The 21,574-nt window shown below is 50.6% G+C and overlaps 1 protein-coding gene across 2 annotated transcripts; it reads left to right on the plus strand.

Moving 5' to 3' along the window:
* The first annotated feature begins 205 nt into the window (after positions 1-205).
* ezh2 (enhancer of zeste 2 polycomb repressive complex 2 subunit) lies at positions 206-21,561 on the plus strand. Of its 2 annotated transcripts, none has more exons than XM_084475681.1 (19): positions 206-573; positions 3,427-3,550; positions 3,912-4,040; positions 4,948-5,067; positions 5,305-5,425; positions 8,591-8,785; positions 9,164-9,272; positions 10,093-10,322; positions 10,725-10,822; positions 12,935-13,247; positions 13,460-13,626; positions 15,964-16,105; positions 16,430-16,555; positions 16,950-17,128; positions 17,447-17,542; positions 17,642-17,723; positions 18,144-18,224; positions 18,563-18,647; positions 18,866-21,561. In XM_084475681.1, the coding sequence occupies exons 2-19, from the start codon at positions 3,434-3,436 to the stop codon at positions 18,924-18,926; spliced, it is 2,451 nt and encodes an 816-aa protein (XP_084331807.1). In that variant the 5' UTR covers positions 206-573; positions 3,427-3,433; the 3' UTR covers positions 18,927-21,561. The 2 variants fall into 2 exon arrangements, with proteins under 2 accessions (XP_084331807.1, XP_084331808.1); XM_084475682.1 differs by having other exon boundaries at positions 10,093-10,256.
* Positions 21,562-21,574: the final 13 nt, after the last annotated feature.

A 21,574-nucleotide genomic window follows, 5' to 3' on the forward strand; every position in this document is an offset into this window, starting at 1 on the left:
TGAGAACAAAGAGAATATATCCACATGTGCCCCTGTCTGGGGCCCCAGCACAGTGCTGAAACCCATTGGTGGAATTGTCGCTCTAATCTAGCCTATCGTATGACAGTTCAGTGAAAGCGGTCAGCATCGGTGCCTGTGATTGGTCCAACAGTTTGGCGCGTCTTGAATCTGCTGCAGCCGAAGTGGGCGGTGAGTGCTACACGGACGGCGGTTTGAATAGTTGCTGAGGCGGAAACATCAAAATCGGACAAATGAATTACACAATTACAAAGTGAAAGTTGTGTCCGTCATCGACACCGTCTGAACTGAACATTACGTCCGTTTCCGGTCCCGGTCGGACTGGGGAAACGAGCGCCGTGAGTGCTGACAAGTAAAGCCGGTGTCGGTGTGTCGCTGGCGGTCCGCTGCCGGAGCTAAAGAGCTAGCGTGCTACGAGCTAGCGTGCTAACATAGCAGCTAACCCGTTAGCCGCTCACCCCCACCCCCGTGTATACGAAGGACGTCTCTCTGCCCGTCTTGTATCGGATCCACCCCGGGTCGCCCCGCTGAATGAGGACCGGGCCCCGCTCTCAGGTAGGAGACACTCACCTGTCCGCTCTCTGGGGGTCAGACCAGCCGCCCTCCCCATCCCGAGGTCCGACCCTCCGGGGTCAGACCAGCCGCCCTCCCATCCCGAGGTCCGACCCTCCGGGGTCAGACCAGCCGCCCTCCCATCCCGAGGTCCGACCCTCCGGGGTCAGACCAGCCGCTCTCCCCTCCCGAGGTCCGGCTCTCCGGGGTCAGACCAGCCGCCCTCCCCTCCCGAGGTCCGGCTCCCCGGGGTCAGACCGGCCGCCCTCCCATCCCGAGGTCCGGCTCCCCGGGGTCAGACCGGCCGCCCTCCCATCCCGAGGTCCGGCTCCCCGGGGTCAGACCAGCCGCCCTCCCCTCCCGAGGTTCGATCCTCCGGGTTCAGGGAACTATTGTCAAACTGTTCACTGGGACGCCATCGATATCTTCACCTAGCCGGAGGCTGGATGGAGATATGCAGGGTGTACAGGGGCGCCGCGATGGGTTCAGCAGACTGGAATCAGGGCACCATTGACCCTGAGGGAGGGGGACATCCTTCACTTTTAAAGCCGCTTTGTTTTAAAAGTGTGTTTACACCCTTAACTTCTGATTCCACTTAATGTGTTTACACCCTTAACTTCTGATTCCACTTAATGTGTTTACACCCTTAACTTCTGATTCCACTTAATGTGTTTACATCGTCAGGCTGTTGGTCCAACATGTGTGATGCTTAAAAGTAGAAGTTATTGCTTCAAAATGTCAGGGTAGACGTTATTTTTTTATTACCAAAAACAGAAATGGTTGATTTTTTTTTTTTTTCAACGTGTAGTGATCAGTGCCTTGGTTCACTGGTGATCTGAGATCTGGTGGATGGATGCTCTCGACTCGTGTCCGCTTTGAACATCCTCTTCTGGGTTTCCTGTGTGCAAATGGGGGGTTGGGGGGCTGTCAGACACCTGCTTGGGTGTGTGTGTGTGTGTGTGTGTGTGTGTGTGTGTGTGTGTGTGTGTGTGTGTGTGTGTGTGTGTGTGTGTGTGTGTGTGTGTGTGTGGTGGATTATCTAATTGCATTTCCAAGTAATGAGTTAATCTATCAACAACCTTTTTTCTGTACTTGTTGTACGATACCCCAAAGCCAATCACAAACCCTGTGTCTCTTAAGACGAGTCGTGTGGTGTCTCTGTGGACGGCTGTGTAATTATTCAATGCCATCCAATGGCATTCTCCAATGATTGGCATGGTAAATATTTTGTAGAACGTTAGATCTTGTTGGACGAGTTGTACAGAGAGAATGCAGCTTGCGTTACCATGAGGGATAATATATCATCCAATTCACCAACATCCTAATTGTAGGCTGTGTCCACATGTTTTAGATTAGAGACTGGCTGGCTAACATGCTAGTTAGTCTTAATTTGAAGTTGCTTTCTAGTTAATGGTCTGTTATATTGTGCATGTTAGTATACAAACATTGATGTTTGCGAGTTGTCTTTTCGTAGTTTACTCTGTCTCTTATTATGAAGGTCTGCATCATGCATGTAAGGTTTGAAAAAGTTAATGCGAGTTATGGTGGAAAGTGATCTGACAGCCACTGCTTCTAGATATGATCAGAATACGCGGTATAATGTCATAACCAAAGTGAAAGTTCATTCACAGTAGATGTGTGTTAATATAGGAAAAAAACTGGCTTCTGATTTAATCTGTCATGGTGTGGCTAGCTGTGCAAAACTGATTTGCCTCACAATTATGCCATTGGGGAGGGAAACTAGACTGGGTAGCCCCGCCCATTCTGCTGGCGATTTGAGTTGGCCCTGCAGAAGGGTCTGGAGAAGAGCAATACATTTCTTTCTAGTTTCGATAAGTTTTTGCGGGAGCCAATCACCAAGCTGGCTTTTCCCCCTGGCGCGCTATTGGCTGGTTTAACACAATGTCAATTTAACTCCGCCCATTGATCACTACTGCTCTCAACGGGGCGAAACGTATTCAGCAGTACTCTCCCTTCTGGTTTCCCTCTAGCCTAGCTAGAGGGAAACTGGAGGAGGGAAACCTCCTTTCCTAGCTCTTGTGCTGAAGAAAATGACAGCAGCTTCCCCAGACCAAGCTCAATCTACGATTGAGCTTTTCTTCAGCACAAGAGGAAAACCATGGAAATTCAAAACATGGAAATTCAATCACGCCTCTTGTGCTGAAGAAAATGACAGTAGATCACGTAGTGATCTCCTAGCCGATCTCTGTCCAAGCTCAATCTCCGTCCAAGCTCAATCTATGATTGAGCTTGGTCTGGGGAAGCTGCTGTCATTTTCTTCAGCACAAGAGGTGTGATCAACGGGGTGATCAATCTACGATTGAGCTTGGTCTGGCAATAGCCAGGCTAGAGGGAAACCAGAACGGAGAGTACTGCTGAATACGTTTTAAATCGTCACCCTCCACCCTTGTCATTCGGCCTTCCTGTTTACGACGCCAGATCGCTCTCTACTTCCTCCTTCCCCTAATGGGTTAATTCTGTGTGGAAGTAAATCAGTAGAGCTGGCCACAGCTATAGAGCTCACAATGGGAAGGTCATGCCTTCAACTTTGAAAAACAAACCATCAATTAAAAATCTGAAGTTATTCTCACCCCATAGCTGAAATGATGCTTGCAACCTTTTATACACTTAATGAAACACATTACAGTTAATGTAATCGGTATAAAAAAAACAACTGTTTTCGCTTAGTAAATTACATTGCTAAATCCCAAAACATGGAAATTCAGTTGAAATGGTCAAACTGTATAAGGCCAGTGAGCCGGGGGGGGGGGGGGGGGGTCTCTGGGGCCCTGGTGTGTCAGTCGAACAGCCTGGTGACAGAGGGCCTGACGGGGAGAGTGCTGTGTGCCCCTCCAGGTCCACCATGGTGCTGACAGGGAAACGCTCAGAGAAAGGCCCGGCCTGCTGGAAGAGGAGGGTCAAGTCTGAGTACATGAGACTGCGTCAGCTCAAACGCTTCCGCCGGGCAGATGAGGTCAAGGTAAACACACACACACACACGTACGTGCGTACGTTATGGGTAATGAGTTTACCTGGATTCATATAATGCTACGCCATACTAGTATTAAGGGTCAAGGAAACAGAGTGTGAACCTATTTGATGCAGGTTTAAAAGTCAGAATGCTCGGGTTCATTAGTCGCTTTGCTTTTCAGAGAACATCCTTTGTAGACTGTTGCTGACATTTACGTAACATACCAGGGACTTTGCCCACCACCGTCCCCCAGTCTGAATAGCTTTCTCGCATCGAGGCAGACTTTACCGTTGTACTAGGAACTAGATCTAAGAGAGACCTCCGCTCTGGAGCCCTGTGTCTCGCTGACCCTGTCGCCGTTCTCCCCCAGAGCATGTTCAACACCAACCGGCAGAAGATCATGGACCGGACGGACGTCCTGAACCAGGAGTGGAAGACCAGACGCATCCAGCCCGCTCACGTCATGACGGCCGTCAGCTCCCTCCGAGGGACCAGAGAGGTGCACACTCCCTCCAAAACACGCGTACACATGGGTCTTTAGGCTATGGATACATGATGGTGTATTTATGTTTACAATCATTATCAAATGTCTGCCTCCCACCCCTCTTATGCACTTATTGTATGTTGTACGTCCTGGCACTTACCTGGACCTAAATGTAAACTGGATCTCTCTCAAGGATGCCTACAGGTTAGGTGTAGACGTCGTGAGGAATCAAACCCAGTACCTTTCGGTCCAGGAGCTAAACGCCCTAGAAACAACTCTTATGCCCCTTTTCCACCGGCAGGTATGCTTCGGACCCAGCTCGCCTCAGCCCAGTAGTGAGGGTACGGTATAGCCCAGCTCAGTTACAGCTTGCCACCGACAGCACCATTATGGTAGGGCGAGGTTAAAGCCCGATGGAGATAGACGCGGCAGCTACGTAAGCATCGTGATCTCCTAGCCGTCCGACACAGTGTAGCCTGCTAATAAATCCAAGGAAAAAGAAGAACGCGCACAATGAACAAAGAGCAACAATGTAAGACGTCCAAGAAGGTTGGCAAACTTTTGCTCGACATTTACTTCAATTAACACCGCCATTTCGCCGTTGTCCAGAAATACCTCACGGGTACTGTGTTTGTTTGTTATTATCCCCCTGTCACACTGAAGTGACGATTCTGTCGACCAATTAACGGACGGCGTGTGTAGCTGGAATTTGCCGGCACCCTTTCAGGCGTCTTAGTACCTCAACGGAGGAGTACTGCCAGACGAGTACGGCTCAAGACGGCTCAGTCTGCATCACGCCCACTTTCGGCGGTGGAAACCCGACCCGTGCCGCACCTTTGCAGACTGAACCGACCCGCACCCGACATTAAATGAAATGCGACATTAGTATGTTAAATGTCTCGTCTCTGATCTCCGTCCACAGTGCACGGTGGACAGTGGCTTCTCCGAGTTCCCCAAGCAGGTGATTCCTCTGAAGACCCTGAACGCTGTGGCCTCCGTACCAGTCATGTACTCCTGGTCCCCACTGCAGCAGAACTTCATGGTACGCTGTCTGTCTGTCTGTCTGTCACTCAACTACCTAGACATCAGCATTGATGGAACTGAAATTAATTGACACATGGAACCGAAAAATGTGTGTCTTCTGCTACTAGAGCAGGGTTTGTGGTCGGGGTTAAGTGGTTCTAGTTGTACTGTATTCAGCTGTACTACAAAAAGGTTTGTAATAACTCCCACGAACCCCCATTTTCCCTCCTCTCCCTCCCCCACCGCGTGTGTCCAGGTGGAAGATGAGACGGTGCTCCACAACATCCCCTACATGGGAGATGAGATCTTGGACCAGGACGGCACCTTCATCGAGGAGCTCATCAAGAACTACGACGGCAAGGTCCATGGAGACAGAGGTGAGCGCCAACAGGAGACGCACTCATCACTTCCTCATATACACGGCCATGCGGCAGGGCTCTGTGCTACAGCGGGAGCATTGTCCATTGCACCCTTTACATGCCACCCACTGACGGGAAGCTCTTCTTGGACATTCATCAGATGGCGTTGGTTGTGCTATATGTAATTTAATCAATTTACGTTAAGCAGACTTTTTTTAGTCCAAAGCCATTTACAATAAGTACATTTGTCAGAAGAAAGAAACAAAATATCGCGGCCGGTACAAAAAGGATGTTCATAAAAACAAGTGCCAAACACTAACCATCACTAGGTTAACCCATTCCCTGTATACAACACAGATAGCTAGGATAAGACGCTACACACTCAGTGACTTTACATGACACTCAAGAAAGTCGATTTATTGGCTTAGTTCAACTATGATTGGATTACTAAGATGCATGTATACACCTTAGTCGAGCTATACTCGAATCGAATTGGCTTACTCATAGTCGAGTTAAGACCCCTAGATAATGCGATTCATAGTAGAGCTAAGCGTGCATGTAGTAGGGCTGCAACTAACGACTATTTTAATAGTCGACTAGTCACCGACTATTGAAACGATTAGTCGACTAATCTGATAATTACAAAAAAAAATCTTAAATTTAGCATGGGGTTGCTTTAATTATGTGGCAAATGATAATAAACACAAGAAAGATAGGTACTTCAATGAAAAATGCATATTTTATTCTATATATATAAAACTGAGTTAGTAACTGAATTACTCTATAATAAAATTAACTAGTTACCAGGGAAAGTAATTATTTGCGTTACTGTAAAAAAAAAAAGTAGCTTTGTAGATGCGTGTGTCGTTGTGGGATGCTTCATTAAATTATAGAGTTGCTTACAACGGATGTCGACAAAGTCTTTGCTCCTGAACATAATGTGCACTTTACATGCACATTCTTGCCTTTGACCTCAATGAATTTGTTTTTGGCTTGTGTGTAAAAACATTGGCTCCGATTGGCTACCATGAAACATGACTCTGCCTTAGCCAATCATAATCGCTTATCTCTTTGTTAAACCCGGTCTCCTCACTAGCAGTTTGTGTGTGCAGCCAGGGGTGCGTTTGGATTACAGTTTATTCAATCAATTCATAGTAACGCACCGCATTAAACTGTCATTAACAGTAACGGCGTTGTAACGGAAAAATGAATTAATTAGATTACCCGTTACTGAAACAATTTAAGATTTAAGCACACGTTTCCACACCGCGGGCGCGGTTATCCACCGAGATAATAGTTTTATTTGGAAAACAAAACGTATTGGCTTTAATGTTACTTTAATCTTACCGAGGCGAGTCAGACTCCATTTCGATCAACTGTCCGACGTGCTTTCTCTTTAAATGTTGCATCACCGAGGTGCTGCCGTGATACGCAAGGTCTGCTTTGCAAACCTTGAAAGTAATCTTTTTTATTCGCCGTATCCAGGCTAAAATGCTCCCAAACTTTACTACTTAACTTGGCAGAGACGCTATTGCGCATGTGCGTCTCTCGGCAGAGATTGTAATGAAGTGAGATGCCTCACTTCCATTGGCGACAATTGTCGACAATGGAATTCATTGTCGACAATTTCTATTATCGATTTTTGTCGACGAATCGTTGCAGCCCTAGCATGTAGCCAATCGAATTGGCTTATGCGTTGATTTGCGTTCTGCGCATGCTCGAGACCTTTTCCCGGGGCCGTGAGCCGGAAGTAGAAGGAGACGATAGTCTTGTTGTTGTTGTTGTTGTCGCCGTCGGATAAGGGATAACGAGAAACGGCGATTTATTTAAAAAGGTGGCGCAGAAGATGGAGGAAGCCGGTGAATGTAGTTACCCCCTATAAGAATTGTGTCCCGGCCGCGGGAGCGCGCATGGCATGCATTCATTAAAGGTGGAAGCACACGGACACTACGCTTCCATTTCACCCAAGGCTGAATTAAAAGTACATGTTTTCTAAATGTGGGTCATCAACAAGATTGTAAAGTAGTAACTTCGGGCACATCTGTCAAAATAAATGTTTTTTTCTCCCGACGTGTTTACAATCTTTATTCATTCCTTGCGATGCGGCGGGGAATGCCGTATACGGACGGGTGGCGGAGGGGCTGCTCCGGTGGGAGAAAGATGTTTTCAGTAGAGAGCTGTCAACTAACTTTGGGTCGGCGATTTATTTAAAAAGCTGGCGCAGAAGATGGAGGAAGCCGGTGTCGTGCCAATGTAGTTACCCCCTATAAGGAGTGTATCATCATCAACGTGCATTCAGTACACACTACGCTTCGATTTAACCCAAGGCTGAATTAAAGGTCCATGTTTTTCTAAATGTTGCTCATCAACGAGGTTGTAAAATAACTACGATCTTTATTCATTCATTGCGCTGCGGCCGAACTGACAGGGGTATTCTCTGATATTATGAATCTTACAGACTGCGTCGGGTTCTCCGACTCTCTGGTACTTCCACAACAAGTAAAGACTCCTAGTCGGGTTTATCTCGCCCATGGGCAAAAGGAATTGGGGGAAATTAACTTTGGATTTGACTCTCTGAAGTCCAGATTGAAACGCGACATGGAGGAGAAAGCGATGTTTCAGCAGACAGCTGTCAGTTCACTTCGGGAGAAATGATATAGACCCGAAGTGAACTGACAGCTGTCTGCTGAAACATCGCTTTCTCGAATGAGTTTGTTGTTGCTGGTGACGTAAAGAGGTCAACCGGTGGCTCTATTACCACTAGTTGAAATGGGCACAGCGCCACCTATCGTACCGGGGCATGACACGCTTCGGCCAATGAATCGATTTACTCACCGCCATGTATACGCTGACAATTGCAGTTGTCCAATTGAGGAGCATAATCGAGCTATGGCTTTAATCGAATTAAGCTGTGCATGTAAACGTACTGACTGCTTAGTGCTATTTTTGAGTGCAAGGACATGCAGCATGCAATAATTAATGTATAGATCCTGTTTTAACACTAAGCTGCTGTTAACCTGATTCAACTGGACCTCATATTAGAAATGTATGAATTATTATAAAGTTATCAGTTATACAATAGCTCCTTTCATAACTGTGCACGTGTCGTTCCTGTGACCTGTGGCCACAGTCACGGAACACAGCCCCAGAACTAATGACGGTGTGTGTGTGTGTGTGATGCAGAGTGCGGCTTCATCAACGACGAGATCTTCGTGGAGCTGGTTAGCGCTCTGACCCAGTACAGCGACAACGAGGATGACGAGGAGGAGGAAGAGCAGCCAGACTTCAAGGTGGAGAAGCTGGAGCTGTGTGAGAGCAAGGAGCAGCAGCAGCAGCAGCCCGAGGAGCCCAGCAGAGACCCCCTGGTCCCCACCGAGAGTGAGGCCCCATCCTCGGTTATCAGTAGACACTAGGGGTGAGAAGCACAGGGTACCTCACCATACCTAACGTATGGTGAGGTACCCTGTGCTTCCCACCCCACCATACATGGCCCACCATACCCATGATATCAAGATACAGTGATTCTGCCATAATCAATATATTGTTAGACCATCCTATCACGATACATCACGATATACGTCAACCTTTTTTTTTCACGGTCATTTTGTATTTATAGTTAAAGGGCTGGACTTCAGTCATTATTCACGGTCCAAACTGAGTTTTAGAGTATCGACTATCAGCTGGGTTGGAGTCCAACCCCTCTAACCCCTACAGCACCCTCGTTGTAACAGTGGTGGCGGGGCCTCTCCTCTCCAGGTCGTAGCAGCAGCGCCGACAGCAGCAAGAAGTTCCCCTCAGACAAGATCTTTGAAGCCATCTCCGCCATGTTCCCCGACAAAGGCTCCACGGAGGAGCTCAAGGAGAAGTGAGTGTGAGGCGTACCGAGGTTCAGAGTAGAGTGAACGAAACGTCACTTTAACAAAGCAGAAGGAATCAGTCTGATGTCTGGTATGAGTCAGGCCAACACACGCTCCCTTAGGAAAGGGGAACCGGATAACACCGTAGGCTATATGGATAATACCCACCCCAACACAGATTAATCACAACACAAGATCAAATGTAATAGTTTTTCTTTATTCTTTATTTCATTTTCGAGGTGGTCCTTATGAATAATGACAAACAATACTAACATTATAAAAAGTAAATACTAAACATATAAACACAAGGACACACACACTCACACACCCACGCACACTCCAACAATGCCCCCCAAAGGTTATCTCCCCCCCGCCCCCCCCAGGCAGTATTACGCAATCAGAAAACCATCCTCAGAAATAGAGGTGAGGTGGGGTCCCCTCTGCTGACCTCTGTGACCTCTGTATGGTCCGTCTGTCTGTGCTCCTGTCTGTCTGTGTCTGTGCTCCTTTCTGTCTGTGTCTGTGCTCCTGTCTGTCTGTGTCTGTGCTCCTGTCTGTCTGTGCGCTCCTGTCTGTCTGTGTCTGTGCTCCTGTCTGTCTGTGCGCTCCTGTCTGTCTGTGTCTGTGCTCCTGTCTGTCTGTGTCTGTGCTCCTGTCTGTCTGTGCGCTCCTGTCTGTCTGTGTCTGTGCTCCTGTCTGTCTGTGCGCTCCTGTCTGTCTGTCTGTGTGTTTCTGTCTGTGTCCTCCTGTCAGTCTGTCTGTGTCCTCCGGTCCGTGCGCTCATGTCCCTGTCACCCCCCCCCCCCACCCCCCCCCCCCCCCCCTCAGGTACAAGGAGCTGACGGAGCCCCAGCTCCCGGGCGCTCTGCCCCCAGAGTGCACGCCCAACATCGACGGGCCCAACGCGCGCTCGGTGCAGCGCGAGCAGAGCCTGCACTCCTTCCACACGCTCTTCTGCCGCCGCTGCTTCAAGTACGACTGCTTCCTCCACCGTGAGTCCTCCCACTCCGAACACGCCCCCCTGCGGACAGACGCTCTGCCGCCCTGCCAGACCATGGGTAATGACGGAGGAGGGGGAGGGGGTGGGGGGGGGGGGGGGGGGGGTCTCGCCGAAAGGTTCTGGGTTCCATCCCCTAATGTCTCACCTGTGGGTGGGACTCCTTGAGCAGCGTGGCCCGCGGCCCTACCCACTCCATGACGACATGTGTCTGTAGTCACGGGCCCACGTCACGTTGCTCAATGGCGCAAAGCCTGAACTCAAAGCCCACGATGTCAGTCAAGTGTGGGTTTGGAATAAGAATGCATGTATGTTATGTAGGACGTGCCTTGATGGGACGCCCCATAACGGCGGCTTCTTGATGAAGATGTTCTTTTTCTATACGTGTCGTGTTCCAGCCACAAGCGGGTTTCCTCGTTGCCTTGACAGCAGCATTGTGTTTCCCTTGTGTCTCCTCTGGCAGCGTTCCACGCCACCCCAAACACCTACAAGCGTAAGAACATGGAGAGCCTTGTGGACAGCAAGCCCTGCGGCGGCGACTGCTACATGCACCTGGTGCAGGTACTGCTCCGGGCCTCATGGGGACCTGAAGGTCACCATCGCTGTGGAACCATGTCCTGTAGAACCATGTCCTGGGGAACCATGTCCTGTAGAACCATGTCCTGGGGAACCATGTCCTGTAGAACCATGTCCTGGGGAACCATGTCCTGGGGAACCATGTCCTGTGGAACCATGTCCTGTGGAACCATGTCCTGTAGAACCATGTCCTGTGGAACCATGTCCTGTAGAACCATGTCCTGTAGAACCATGTCCTGTGGAACCATGTCCTGGGGAACCATGTCCTGTGGAACCATGTCCTGGGGAACCATGTCCTGTAGAACCATGTCCTGTGGAACCATGTCCTGGGGAACCATGTCCTGTAGAACCATGTCCTGTAGAACCATGTCCTGTAGAACCATGTCCTGTAGAACCATGTCCTGTGGAACCATGTCCTGTGGAACCATGTCCTGTAGAACCATGTCCTGTGGAACCATGTCCTGTAGAACCATGTCCTGTAGAACCATGTCCTGTGGAACCATGTCCTGTAGAACCATGTCCTGACGGGCGCTGGTGTTGAAGGTGATGTTACACCACCAGGTGTGAGTGTGATTAGCAGTTGAGTTGATGTCAGAAGAGGCAGTTTTTCCAAAAGGCTTGTAACGGCTAATCACACTCTCACCTGGTGGTATAGTATTGTCACCTTTAAGCCTGAACGTCCCCGTCGCTATAGAACGATGTCATGGAGGGAGCTGGTGTTGGAAGTCCAGGGTGGTGGATTCCCTGTCTAAGGGGTGTGGCTTTTATAACCGGATGTTTGAGGCCTACCTCTGACCCCCGAGCTTCTCCTTAGTCACACGGGGCTGAAGTTAAAATGGTAAACGGACCGCATTTATACAGCACTTCTCTAGCCAGCGGACACTCAAAGCTCTTTACAATACTGCCTCACATTCACCCATTCATGCACACATTCACTCACCGACGGCGGAGTCAGCCACTCAGGGCGAAAGCCAGCTGGTCAGGAGCATTCAGGGTGAGGGCGTCTCGCTCAGGGACACCTCCACTGGTCACCACCTTCTGGTGACCAGCCGACCCGCTCTACCTCCTGAGCCACATGCGGACCACAAGTGTCAATCAGTTGCTTTGGATAAAGGACGTGTGGTACTGTGCATGTGGGGGCGGGTTGTGTGTTGGATAAAGGACGTGTGGTACTGTGTGCATGTGGGGGCGGGTTGTGTGTTGGATAAAGGACGTGTGGTACTGTGTGCGTGGGCGGGTTGTGTGTTGGATAAAGGACGTGTAGGCGGGTTGTGCGTTGGATAAAGGACATGTGGGCGGGTTGTGTGTTGGATAAAGGACATGTGGGCGGGTTGTGTGTTGGATAAAGGACATGTGGGCGGGTTGTGTGTTGGATAAAGGACGTGTGAGCGGGTTGTGTGTTGGATAAAGGACGTGTGGGCGGGTTGTGCGTTGGATAAAGGACGTGTGAGCGGGTTGTGTGTTGGATAAAGGACGTGTGGGCGGGTTGTGTGTTGGATAAAGGACGTGTGGGCGGGTTGTGCGTTGGATAAAGGACGTGTGAGCGGGTTGTGTGTTGGATAAAGGACGTGTGGGCGGGTTGTGTGTTGGATAAAGGACGTGTGAGCGGGTTGTGTGTTGGATAAAGGACATGTGAGCGGGTTGTGTGTTGGATAAAGGACGTGTGAGCGGGTTGTGTGTTGGATAAAGGACGTGTGAGCGGGTTGTGTGTTGGATAAAGGACGTGTGAGCGGGTTGTGTGTTGGATAAAGGACGTGTGGGCGGGTTGTGTGTTGGATAAAGGACGTGTGAGCGGGTTGTGTGTTGGATAAAGGACGTGTGAGCGGGTTGTGTGTTGGATAAAGGACATGTGAGCGGGTTGTGTGTTGGATAAAGGACGTGTGGGCGGGTTGTGTGTTGGATAAAGGACATGTGAGCGGGTTGTGTGTTGGATAAAGGACGTGTGAGCGGGTTGTGTGTTGGATAAAGGACGTGTGAGCGGGTTGTGCGTTGGATAAAGGACGTGTGAGCGGGTTGTGTGTTGGATAAAGGACATGTGGGCGGGTTGTGCGTTGGGGAACTCTAACGTCAGGGTGTTCTCCTCTCGCCGGTTACCAGGACGACGGCGTCCGAGAGTTCCCTGCCACCGCGGGCCCCGAGGGGGAGGGGGGGGAGGAGGAGGTGAAGACCCCCTCCAAGCGGCCCGCTGCCCGTCGCCGCGGGCGACCAAGCAGCCGGCCGGGCAGCCCGTCCGTGTCCTCGGAAACCAAAGACACGGACAGCGACGGCGAGGGCAGCAAGGACGGAGATCAGAACAACGAGGAGGGCAGCGGCGGTGGCAACCTCCATAACCACGACAACCACGACAAACTTGACAACCACGACAACCATAAAGAAGATGATAAAAAAGAAATGCAGACCAGCAGCTCAGGTAAACACACACAGACAGACAGACAGAGAGCCCTCCTGTGTCATTGTACATTTAGTTCCTTCTTTGTATTCAAGTGGGTTTTATAATCGGAATGCACATTTAATTCTCATTTAAACATTGTGAAGTACGTTCAGTGTTGTGAAGTTGTAGTTTGTTCCCCGAGTGTCACCCGACCCACTGACTGTAACCTCCTCTGGTGCGTGTCCACCCAGAGGGGAACTCCCGGTGCCAGAGCCCGGTCACGTTGAAGCTGACCTGCGAGCCGGAGCCAGTGGACTGGAGCGGCGCCGAGGCCTCTCTCTTCAGGGTGCTGATCGGGACGTACTACGACAACTACTGCGCCATCGCCCGCCTCATCGGCACCAAGACCTGCAGACAGGTAACGCCCCACCGCCTCTGTCTGGGGGGGGGGGGGGGACACGCCCTGGACCGGACCCTCTGGGACAGCCTACCCCCTGCGTTGTATATTTAAGCAATAGATCACGACAGGCTGTGGTATGTTCTCATTATACCACAGTTAAGGGGCGTTTAACTGTGGTATAATGAGTACATTTCACTGACTGAAGTGATCTATTGCTTTTATAAAACGGTTACATAAGTATGGGGAAATGAAAGTAATAGACACCCTCAATTTTGAAAAAGCGAGAAAGTCGGAAAAGCTTTTTTTTTTTTTCACGAATACAAAAAAGTAGTCCCTCCTGGCTGCCTGCAAAGTGTACGGCGGTTGCTATGCAACACACTGTAGCGTCCTTCAGAGAGAAGGCTAGAGATGGTAGCTCGGTTCGCCGGCAATTTAGCCTACTATCGAGCAGTTCACTCACCGTGTGCCTATTGCTTTACAACATTTCCACCCTCTCCAGCAATCAACATATTTTTAGGCTTCAGTGAACTATGCTATTGCTTTTATATATAAATAAACAGTTCAAGTTAGGCGCGGAGTGATACTGAACGGGCGTCATAGCTGTGTGTATACGCTCAGTATACAACAGTTGGGAACCAATCAGATCGCTTGATTTAAGCCACCCGTTTTATAAAAAGTCAATACAAGGACGTGAATAGATGTCTGTTACTGATGGGTTGTTTGTGACCGAATCAGTTCGAAGGAACGACTCTTTAACGAGAACGAAGCGACCTGATTCCACGTTTCACTTCTCTCTCGTCCGTCTCTCTCGTTCGTCCCTTGGTTCTCCCACAGAGTAGACTAGTCTCTGTGTTCACTGTTAGCAGAGTGGTGAAGAGGCACTGAGACGAGAGCCAGCCAGTCGTATGCTGTTGTCTGTTGAGTCAAGGACTCTCTCGTCGAATTTTAGCCAATGAGAGACAGGAATGCATAGCAAGTTGTAAGGGTCGCAGCTCGTTCTTGGCCCGTAGGCTGTAGTGATTATGGCTCTGCTCAAGGTGAATATACACATTAACCACTGTTGTGTTGTCTAAAGGTACATAATCATGAAGTTGCAGCTATGTTTTTGCCTTGAACTACTGCGTTGTGTTGACCGTTTGCACGATCATTTGAGAACGAGGAGCTGAGAACCGTGTGTACCATGATTCACCGCTATAGACTTTGTACCGGAAACGAGAATGAACGAACAAGACTGAACGAACGATTCTGAACGATTCTTCTTGGCGAACTGACCGACCCGAACTGAATCAAGGAAAATAATCATGAAATCCATCACTACTGTCTGTGTCTGTTCCGGGAAATGGGGATGTTTGCTGGTTCACACGGATTCGGCGTCATTCTACTCGCAACGATGCGTGAGTTTAAAGATATGAAAACTCTGGCGAGTTTTGCTTGATGCTGAAAGGTTTGCGGTTAGTGCGAGCGACCTCGCAGAACAGGTGCATCGAGGATGCACCGTTAAAGGTTCCGTGACACGCCACCAGGTGTGGTGTGATTAGCCGTTACAATCCTTTTTGGAAATCTGCCCCTTATGACATCACAGGTGGGCGTGTCCACCTAGATGTGTGACGGACAGATGAGCAGAGTCCACTGCTACAGTCCACTGGGCGGGCTGGTGAACTGATCTATCCGTCACACATCTAGGTGGACACGCCCACCTGTGATGTCACAAGGGGCAGATTTCCAAAACGGCTTGTAGCGGCTAATCACACTCACACCTGGTGGCGTGTCACGGGACCTTTTAAGAGGCAGCGTGGTCTCCTGGTGAAAGCGGTTCGCTCCCGGCCCAATGTTCTGGGTTTGATCTCATACCTGTGGCTTCAACGCAGGCTTTGACATGGGGGTCATGTTTCATCGGTTATCATTTACATTCAGGGCATTGAGCGTCAACACACCGACCCCCCCCCCCCCCCCCCCCCCCCGTCCCACACCGTCATCCCTCGTGGTCCACAGCCCCGGGCATCCGGGCATCCGTGGCCTACTGGTTAAAGAGTTGGACCGGTAACCGGAGGGTGGCCGGTTCGAATCCCGACCGGTAGGCAAAAATATGGATGGGGGGAGTGGTTGTGCAACACTCTCCTACGTCCTCATCCACGGATGAGGTGCCCTTGAGCAAGGCACCTGAAACCCCCACCTGCTCCCCGGGCGCTGCACTGCGGCTGCCCACTGCTCTGGGTGTTCACCGGCTCCCAGATGGGTCAAAAGCAGAGAAAGAATTTCCCCCAAAAAGGGATAAATAAAGGATAACTTAACTTAACTTAACTTAACTTAACGCCCCTCCTGTCCGCCGTCTTGGCTCCTCCTCCTCCTCCTCAGGTGTACGAGTTCAGGGTGAAGGAGTCGAGCATCATCGCCCGCGCCCCCACCGAGGACGAGGACGAGGACACGCCGCCCCGGAAGAAGAGGAAGAAGCACCGGCTCTGGGCGACGCACTGCCGCAAGATCCAGCTCAAGAAAGGTCAGGGGTCGCCGCGGCAACACACACCAATTGAAGTCCCTTAGTGAAGTTTTTTTTTATTTTTAAGTGTGTGTTTATAAAGTACACACTGATGAAATTGTAGTTGTACATTCGTGTGTTAACGTGGCATGACATAACATTGACATATAGCGTAAATATAATTGAGAATTGAGCTAAATACACATTTTGTAGTACTTTCATCTTGTATATTTGATGTTTGTTTATTTTTGTTGTATGAATGCCAGCCCCTTTCAGTATTATTTTTGCTGTTAATTTAAATTCCCTTTAATTAATATACACCCCCTTCACTCCCCCCCCCTGCAGACGGATCGTCCAATCACGTGTACAACTACCAGCCATGTGACCACCCCAGGCAGCCATGTGACTCCTCGTGTCCCTGCGTCACGGCGCAGAACTTCTGTGAAAAGTTCTGCCAGTGCAGCTCTGAATGTAAACACTCCCCGTCCGCGGTTACCATTACCACGGTCCTCATGTTAATGTTTAACCAAAGCTGAATGTTATTTTATCAATCATAAATCTATTTACGTCTGTCTGTCTGTCTGTCTGTCTGTCTGTCTGTCTGTCTGTCTGTCTGTCTGTCTGTCTGTCTGTCGGTGTGTGGTAGTACACCTTTTTAAATTAAAAAACCCTACTTTTATTATTATTCATGTATAAAAATAGTTCTTAGGATTCGACGCTGCACAATGCTCTCTATCTTTGTTGTATATATTTGTATGTTGCGACATATCGTTCCTCTCTCTTCTGACAAGTGTTCTCACTGTAAGTGGCGTTGGGTTAAAGCGACGTGTCCGATGTCTAACCCCGGGTGCGTGTGCGCGTGCAGGTCAGAACCGGTTCCCGGGCTGCCGGTGTAAGGCCCAGTGCAACACCAAGCAGTGCCCCTGCTACCTGGCGGTCCGCGAGTGTGACCCCGACCTCTGTCTGACCTGTGGGGCGGCCGAGCACTGGGACAGCAAGAACGTCTCCTGCAAGAACTGCTCCATCCAGAGGGGCGCCAAGAAGGTGTCTGTCTGTCTGTCTGTCTGTCTGTGATTACGCTACTTCCGAGAATGAGGTTGAAAAAAATAAAGTTGTGCAGTTATTATAAAGATAACTCACAGCTGACAGTTCTTCCAACCTGTTGAAGGTTGTCCATCGTACCATACTGTACCACTTATTGTCCTGGTATTTCTCCAAGCATACCCCGTTATCAGCGACTGTAATACTAACGTACCCCTCTCTGCCCCACCCTCTCTGCCCCACCCTCTCTGCCCCACCCTCTCTGCCCCACCCTCTCTGCCCCACCCTCTCTGCCCCACCCTCTCTGCCCCACCTTCTCAGCACCTGCTGCTGGCTCCGTCAGATGTCGCCGGCTGGGGCATCTTTATCAAGGAGCCGGTGCAGAAGAACGAGTTCATCTCGGAGTACTGTGGAGAGGTACGCCCGCCCCCCGCCCGCCCCATCGCTGCTCTATTCTAGGGTCTTCTGACGACGCGGTGACCTTTGACCCTCGGTGACCTTTAACCCTCTGTGCAGATCATCTCCCAGGACGAGGCAGACCGCAGAGGGAAGGTCTACGACAAGTACATGTGCAGCTTCCTGTTCAACCTCAACAACGGTGAGAGCGACGCGGAGCGGAGGGGCCGCTCACGCCGGCCCCAGAGAATAAACAAGCTCAGACTTTGGTCTCAATCTGCTTCATGGCCAGTGTCGCCAGATTGGGCCATTTTCCCGCCTAATCTGGCAACACTGGCTTTAACTGCTGTTAGTGCTGTTTAACAAACAAATGACTAGCGCTCTGCAGCCATGTGTTGCCAGATTGGGCCAGATTTCCCGCCCAATCTGGCAACACTGTTCAGGGCCTGCTCTGAGATGGGAAGCTCTGCTGTGTCTCCCCGCTTCCTGGTTCACTAATGAAGCTCCATTAGCGCTGCTGATGAGCCTTCTGCTGATGAGCCGTCTGTTGAAGTCTGTCTTTCTGCTCTGGAGCGGAGGTCTGATGCTGGCGTCATGTTAAATCCTCGTCTCTTGTTTCCAGACTTTGTGGTCGACGCTACGAGGAAGGGCAACAAGATCCGCTTCGCCAACCACTCTGTGAACCCCAACTGCTATGCAAAAGGTGAGAGGGAAGCATCCAGAGGTTGTCCCAGCGATAGCCGCCTCGCTGAGCGTCACGCTTTAACCAACAGTGGAGGCACGTGGCTCAGGAGGCAGAGCAGGTCGGCTGGTAACGGGAAGGTCGCTGGTTCGATCCCCGGCTCCTCCTAGCGGAGTGTGGAGGTGTCCCTGAGCGAGACGCCCTCGCCCTGACTGCTCCTCACCCTGACTGCTCCTGCTCCGCTGTCAGTCGGTGTGTGAGCGTGTGTGTGTGAACCGTTGTCAGTCGCTTTGGATAAAAGCGTCTGTTGGATGTAGAAGGACGGTCGTGTGACTCTCTGTCCACCTCCTCTCCTTCAGTGATGATGGTGAACGGAGACCACAGGATAGGCATCTTCGCCAAGAGGGCCATCCAGACCGGAGAAGAGCTGTTCTTCGACTACAGGTCTGTATGTACTACAGCAATGATTCACCTCGGGCTCTGGAAATATTGGGGAATTCCCCACTATTCATAACAGTGGGGAATTCCCCACTGTTATGAATAGTGGGGAAGCCTGAGCCGGAGCCTGAGGTGAATAACTGTTAAATAACCTTTTATAAAGAGCAGTGTTCGAGCTGGCTCCTGGAAGCCAGCGCGTGGTTGACCCCTCCCTCCGTCTCCAGGTACAGCCAGGCCGACGCCCTGAAGTACGTCGGGATCGAACGGGAGCTGGAGATGGCTTAGAGCGTCTACCTCCTGGAGTCTGTTACACAAAGGCCTTACACACACACACACACACACACACACACACACACACACACACACACACACACACACACACACACACACACACACACACACACACACACACACACACACACACACACACACACACACACACACAGGCGGTCACTTCAGGAAACCGGATCAACTCCACCAACCGACTCAGTCAAAGTTTCAGGAATTCTAGGATTTGTTTTTTTTGGATCTGAACCGGAACTATCGTTTCTTTTTCTTTTTTTCACTGTTGCCGTGGCAGGCACGTTTCTTTTTTTTTCTTACTTCCCTTTTGTTGACGTCTTGGACACCCGGCGCTCTTCCGGCTGCCGGTGGGAGGGGTCGGCGGTCCGACTCCGCCTCGGGCCGGCCCCACAACTAAACTGCTCTGACGGCCCCTTTTTCTACTGCCCGGAAAACTTCCAATGTCCTCCTGACGCCTCAGGGACCAACGGCCAGCAGGAGGCTTCAGGCTGACGGGATCCGTCAATCATCACTCAAACAGAACCCGCCCCCCCCCCCATCACCGGCACCACCCTACACCCTGATTGGTTGAAGGAATGGTGTTGATACCAGGATGCATCCGTGAGCTCTCCGGGCCAACGGGTCTTTAAGACGACCCTGATGACCGCGCACACGGCCTCCTCTGAAGGACTCGACACGCCCCTCATGCTCCGGTCGGGTTCACGTCGGGGGCCAGCCTGCGCTCGGCTTAAGGCGACGGTCGGCCCTTTGGGAAATTCATCCGGAAGGCTGACCCAACACTCACCGCTGGACCGCGGATCAACCGTCGACCGGAGCCGCCGAGCCAGACCCCCTCCAGTGGCTGCCTCCTGGTGGTTCACCGGTGAGCCAGACCCCCTCCAGTGGCTGCCTCCTGGTGGTTCACCGGTGAGCCAGACCCCCTCCAGTGGCTGCCTCCTGGTGGTTCACCGGTGAGCCAGACCCCCTCCAGTGGCTGCCTCCTGGTGGTTCACCGGTGAGCCAGACCCCCTCCAGTGGCTGACTCCTGGTGGTTCACCGGTGAGCCAGACCCCCTCCAGTGGCTGACTCCTGGTGGTTCACCGGTGAGCCAGACCCCCTCCAGTGGCTGACTGCTGGTGGTTCACCGGTGAGCCAGACCCCCTCCAGTGGCTGCCTCCTGGTGGTTCACCGGTGAGCCAGACCCCCTCCAGTGGCTGCCTCCTGGTGGTTCACCGGTGAGCCAGACCCCCTCCAGTGGCTGACTGCTGGTGGTTCAGGACCCCGCTGCGCTTTCCTAGTGCAGCTCTCAGAACTCTGGACCACTCTACTCCCTCACGCCCTCCAGCGGGGTCATTCCTCTCTGACACCAACCAAATAAACAGATAATCTTCAGGTTGTCGTCGTCTCCTCTGGCTCATTCTCGTCTTTTTACTGGACCTCTAAGCTCCTCCCACTTCGCTGCTCTTCACTGACACACACACAGGTCCTTTCAAACCAACACACACAGGTCCTTTCAAACCAACACAGGGGAAACTGATAACTGTTCCTCGGGTCGGAGCGTTGAAGACCAGAAGACGACCTCATGTATTCCTGCAGTGTGTGTGTGTGTGTGTGTGTACGCACACCAAGCTTAGTCAACCTTTTGCCTTGAGTCTCTGGACCACGATGCATGACCCCATTCCATAATCATATAAGAAGAAGCATAAGCTTAGGGATGTGTTGTCTTTTAGATGTGAGCCTTTTGTGTTTTAGAGATCAGGAAAGGGGTTTCACGTTGGGCCAGGCTAAGAGTTAGCATTTTGAGTAGCAGTGGCTTTAATGTGTTGGAGCCCCATAGAAACTAATCAGCAAACAATGCCTTGTGTGTGATGTCCAATCAGTGGATCCGTGCTCCTCCTTCCCTGAGCATTCCTCCTACGGTGTACAGGCGGTTTCCCCCCCCCCCCCCCAATACTGACCACCGTGAAGCGTTGCTTATGGCCGTCAGGTCTGGTGCTTTAAATACAGAACCTCCTGGGCTTTATATTCCAGGTCTAGTGAAACCTTCCACTGAGGCCCTCACTCCAGTGCTGCAGAGCCTCGTCTGAGACCGGAACCATGAACTCAGTAGTTCACCTGAAACCGGACTTCCTCTTCAGGCCTCATCTTACTGAGGTCTTTGTCTGTTTTGGGAAATGATTTTTTTTTTTTTTTTTTTTACACGTTTTATTTTCCTGTTATTTAAGACCTTTGATGTAATTATGAACCATGCCGTGTGATCTGGAATTAACTTTTCAATATGAATATTGGTTATTAATTATCATTAATGTTCTTTGTCAGATGTCTACCGTGGAGCTTTTTTTTTTTTTTATTATCCAATCTTACACCAGCTGGCATTACCGCCGCCTGAAGGGATTTAGACAATAAAACTGGCACTGAAGCATAACCCCAGCACCCATGATTGAGGTTTGCGTAGAATGAATACAGGATAATACACTATGGGTATCAGTGTCTGTACACAAACCAGTTCGGCCTTCACAAAACCTCCAGCCAGTTTCTCCAGATGTTCCCACGGGACCATGTCTCCTAACCACAAATAAAGGTGCTGATTTTTGTATCATTTAGACTTTGTTGTTGAACATGATGCAGAATAATAAACTGTTCTATACGGC

Source organism: Micromesistius poutassou (genome assembly GCF_964030765.1).
Source record: "Micromesistius poutassou genome assembly, chromosome: 11".
Classification (NCBI taxonomy): domain Eukaryota; kingdom Metazoa; phylum Chordata; class Actinopteri; order Gadiformes; family Gadidae; genus Micromesistius; species Micromesistius poutassou.

Bases quoted from the DNA above. Each gene is read 5' to 3' on its own strand.
- ezh2 (XM_084475681.1), top strand. From the start codon at position 3,434: ATGGTGCTGACAGGGAAACGCTCAGAGAAAGGCCCGGCCTGCTGGAAG. The intron at 4,041-4,947 runs GTGCACACTCCC...CTCCGTCCACAG, and splicing joins CCCTCCGAGGGACCAGAGAG to TGCACGGTGGACAGTGGCTT. The intron at 5,068-5,304 runs GTACGCTGTCTG...GCGTGTGTCCAG, and splicing joins CACTGCAGCAGAACTTCATG to GTGGAAGATGAGACGGTGCT.